Raw genomic sequence first — 4089 nt, 5'->3', positions numbered from 1 at the left:
AAAAAAAAAAAAAAATGACTCGCAGAAACTTGAAACCGACTGGTTGGTGCCAGGATGGTTACATGATCTGTTTTCCTAGAACGGGGGTCTGCAGGCAGCTGGAGCGCGCGCGTACCGCCCCCGCTGCTGCTGCTACGCGCCTGCAAAACTTGTCGGAATTAAATCAACCTCACGGGAAGGAGGGGGGAGAGAGGGAGAGCGCCCCCCGCCCCCCCCCCCCACGGCCCAAGCTCGCCAGCAGGGCCCTGCGCCTCACCGAGAATCCCCCAGAATACTCTGCGGCGGCGGCAGCCGGCCCCTCTCCAAAATGGACACACGTCCCGCGCTCCCTGTCAGCGCTGCAACTGCAGCCCCGACTGCCGCGGCCAGCTGGGGCTTCGGCGTCGGAGAGCGCCGTCTACCCTCGCCCAGGCCACGAGCAACGCGAAAGCTTGGGGCGTGAAGCGCTTCTCTCCACCTTGGCGGCGCTGCTTTGGTCCAGGTGGCGCGGAGCCGCTCAGCCAGCTGAACGCAGTTGGCTCGCCGAAGCCGGAGGCTCTGGCCACTCGGCTCGCGTCCCCAGGGCCGAGCCCGACGCGGTGGCCCGGGTCTGCGACGAGCTCACGGCTTTCGAGTTCAGGTTAGGCGCAGCTAAGGCTTGCCCGGCGCGCCCTTGAAAGGCCCCTCCCCTTGCTCTGTCCCCAGACGCCGCGGAGCCCATTGGCCCGTCGGGGACGTCCCGGAGCTGCTCCCAAAGAGGAGGCGCTGCTTTTTCAGGAGCCGGCGGAAAACAAACTCTCACAAGGCGTCCACAAAAGCCGCCGTTGCCCGCGCTGCGTTCAGGGCCAGAGCCTTAGAGCGCTTAGGGCACTCGGCACGCTGAGCTCCCACCAGCGGCCTCTGGGCGGCTCCTGGGCCTGGACAGGGCTGTTCTCGCACCACGTCGGGCAAGGGAGAAGGGGACACCCTGGCTTTAGCTGTCGCTTTAACTGTGGAATTCCTCCGTGGCTTCGTGAGCCCAGGAGGCCGACTGCCGCTTGGCTCCTTAAACTACCTCAGTGGACTAAAAATCCCGCAGAAATTCCATTGGTGGAAGGAAAGTTCCCAGCACGGAGTGACAGCGAAAGCATCCTCCTCTGAGATCATCTCCTCTCCTTAGGACAGGCCGAGAGGCTGCTCTTTTCCCCGGGGGCTCTCTTGCACTCTTCACCTTAACGCCCATTCTAAAACGTCAGCTGGCCTAGTACAAACTGGGCAAATAGCACTAGCCGGAAATCTAGCTCCTGACTAAAGATGAAAATTAATCTGCCCCACTCACTGCACTCCTATGAAGAGGAAGCGCCCGACAGGCAGACAGTCCCTCTCATGGTCCTGCCCTCGGGCAGCTCACCAAAAGTCGGATGCGGAAAAACACGAGACCTCGTGTCGCCAAGGCTGGAGGGTAAAAAGAAGGCTCCCAAGCAGGGTGGGCCGACAGCCTTCTGCCTTCGGGTTTAGGTAGGGAAAAGAAGAAATTAAAAACCCAATGAGACACAGCCCCTAGTTGCTCTTTTCTCTTCAAATGGCGGAACTGAAGCACCCGTGAAATTTCCAACTTCACATACCTCATTTTACAAATAATGAAACTGAGGCGCAGAGACGGGAAGACGGTATATTTTCCTCCTAAACTCTGCTTTTCCTCCCAGCCAACCGGCAAAGGCAGCCAAAACCAGAATGTAACTTCCCTGTGGTCAATTGGGATTGTCCATGGGTGTCCCCATGCGTGCAGAGCAGGAACCTGCTTCCTGGGCCCCAGCCAGCACCCAGCCCTCCTGGCTACCGCTCATCCAGCTTTCTCTCACGGGTCACACCAGGGCCCTGTGGGTTGATCATTTTGACCTCCTATTTAATTGCAATCAGCTCGCTTTCCCTCAACGTGCTGAGGATAGAAAAGGCCGCGTTAGGACTCACCCAGGTGAGGGGACCTGTGAGCTCCCAACTTCTGGCTCCAGCTCAGACGTCACCACCCCAAAGGAATGCCTCACTCTGCCCCATCTACCCGCTCCTAAGAAGCGCGGTGGAGCCTCGATCCACCAAGCCCTTACTATCTATCCTAATGTCCTGACTACTGTCTCTCTCCCCCTCCAGGCCGCGGTCGTGGAATGCAAAGAGCCGTCTCCTGCCTCCCTATACCTGGAGCGGATCACCGGGCCAGACATACAGTTGGTGCGCAAGAAAATCGTGATGAAGCTGGCATTTGACGAAAATGCCCTTGGCTCTTCTCCTCATTAGCTTTTCCCTCCAACCCTCTGGGCATTGGGATTTCTTGCAGAGAAGAGGCCTTGAGGCCACGGTGCCCCGAACGTGGCCCAGAGTGACTAGTCCAGGAAAAAGGTAGCGTAAGGAGCGAGAAGTTCAGAGCAGGTAGGTGGGAAACAGGAAAGTGAAAGGGCGGGGACAGGCGGGAGATGCATGAGAGGAGAAAGAAATTGGTGTCCTGTCCCCCTCTGCCGGGCGTCGCGACCCGGGTGGGGTGCAGCCGCGGGGACCGCACCCGGCGCTGGGCCCCTCCCCGCGAACTGCCTGCGCTCCCCGCCCCTCCTGGCGGGCGGTGAGTGCTGGGGGTGGGGGCGCCCGAACTGTGGCGGAGGAGGGGGCGGGGGCGAGGCGAGGCGCGGCGCCTTGGTGCCCCTTCTTCAGCGAGAGACGCGGCGGCGGCGGCGGAGTCCCTCAGCCTCGGTCATGTGATAGTCTCGAAGCGCGAGCTGCGGGGGTCTCCGGCGTCTCGGGGACCATTACAAAACGCAGCCAGGAGAGCGCGTCGCTGCCACAGCCGCAGCCGCCGCCTCTCCAGCTCGAGACGGGCCCGGGAGAGCGGCGGCAGCTGCGGCGCGGACCGCTGAGCCGGCCCAGGCTAGCCTCGCATCCTCCCGGCCTTCGCAGCCGCCCCCTCGGGCCCGCAGCGTGCGCCCCGCGTCCAGCGCCCCGCCCCGCCGCGGAGCCCGCCCGCGCCGCTGCTGCAGAAACCAAACTTTTCGCCCCCAGCGACTGCCTACAGCTCTCTCCCCGGCTCCCCTGCGAGCGGCCAGAGAACAGGGAGACGCGGGCTGCCAGGAGCTGAGCTTCCTTCTTACCTCGCCGCTCGCCTCCAGGAAAACCACAACTCCGGGGCGGGCTGGCTAGGTGCCCGACCAGGGGGCAGCCTCCCGGCGCTGCAAGTCTCGCCGCCCCGGCCTCCGGGAACTCGAGAGCCAACTCGGATTTAAAGGGCCAGAGTCCCGCCTGTCCTGTCCTTCCCAGCCCGCTGGTCCTGAGCTTCCCTCGGACCGAGAAAAAGCAAAGAGGACGCCGGAAGGGAACAGGGCCCTGCCGAGGTCTCCAACGCCAGCTCCAGCACTCGGTCTCTGACCACCTGGGGGAAGCTGCCGGGAGGGTGTGGCGGGGAAGCTGGCTCGCCCCTCCCGCCACTCTGCGCGCGGGTCGGCCACCGTCGGGCCAGAAGTTGCGAGCAGCGGAGAGCTGAACTGGCCCGAGAGGGCAGCAGGCGCGGAGCCCCCCGAGCAGCTGGCAGAAGGCCGGAGAGAGACGGCGAGAGGGTCTGGGGACAGAGAGGGCGGGGTGGCGGGGCTGGGCGGGCGGAGTGGGGCTTAGTGGAGACAGCCAGGCCCGGCAACCGGGTGCGGAGCGACACTGCCGTCCAGTAGGGGCCAGAGGGCGGTGGAGGCGCCGGGGGCGATGCCGCGGCCGGGGAAGAGCTCTTACAGCGACCAAAAACCGCCCTACTCGTACATCTCGCTGACCGCCATGGCCATCCAGCACTCGGCCGAGAAGATGCTGCCGCTGAGCGACATCTACAAGTTCATCATGGAGCGCTTCCCCTACTACCGCGAGCACACGCAGCGTTGGCAGAACAGCTTGCGCCACAACCTCTCCTTCAACGACTGCTTCATCAAGATCCCGCGGCGTCCGGACCAGCCCGGCAAGGGCAGCTTCTGGGCTCTGCATCCCGACTGCGGCGACATGTTCGAAAACGGCAGCTTCCTGCGGCGCCGAAAGCGCTTCAAGGTGCTGCGCGCGGAGCACACTCACCTGCACGCGGGAAGCACCAAGGGTGCATCGGGCGCCGGGCCC

The 4089-nt window shown here is 63.6% G+C and overlaps 1 protein-coding gene across 1 annotated transcript; it reads left to right on the top strand.

The window, feature by feature from the left end:
- Positions 1-2426: 2426 nt before the first annotated feature.
- Positions 2427-3079, top strand: LOC121100099 (protein FAM246C-like). The gene is made up of 2 exons (XM_040620127.1): positions 2427-2569; positions 2659-3079. The coding sequence occupies exons 1-2, from the start codon at positions 2427-2429 to the stop codon at positions 3077-3079; spliced, it is 564 nt and encodes a 187-aa protein (XP_040476061.1).
- The last annotated feature ends 1010 nt before the right edge of the window (positions 3080-4089 follow it).

The sequence above is a fragment of the Ursus maritimus genome, unplaced genomic scaffold, assembly GCF_017311325.1.
Source record: "Ursus maritimus isolate PB19 unplaced genomic scaffold, ASM1731132v1 scaffold_34, whole genome shotgun sequence".
NCBI lineage: Eukaryota > Metazoa > Chordata > Mammalia > Carnivora > Ursidae > Ursus > Ursus maritimus.
Note: the sequence above shows the minus strand (reverse complement) of the source record. Positions and strands in the feature narration are given on the sequence as shown.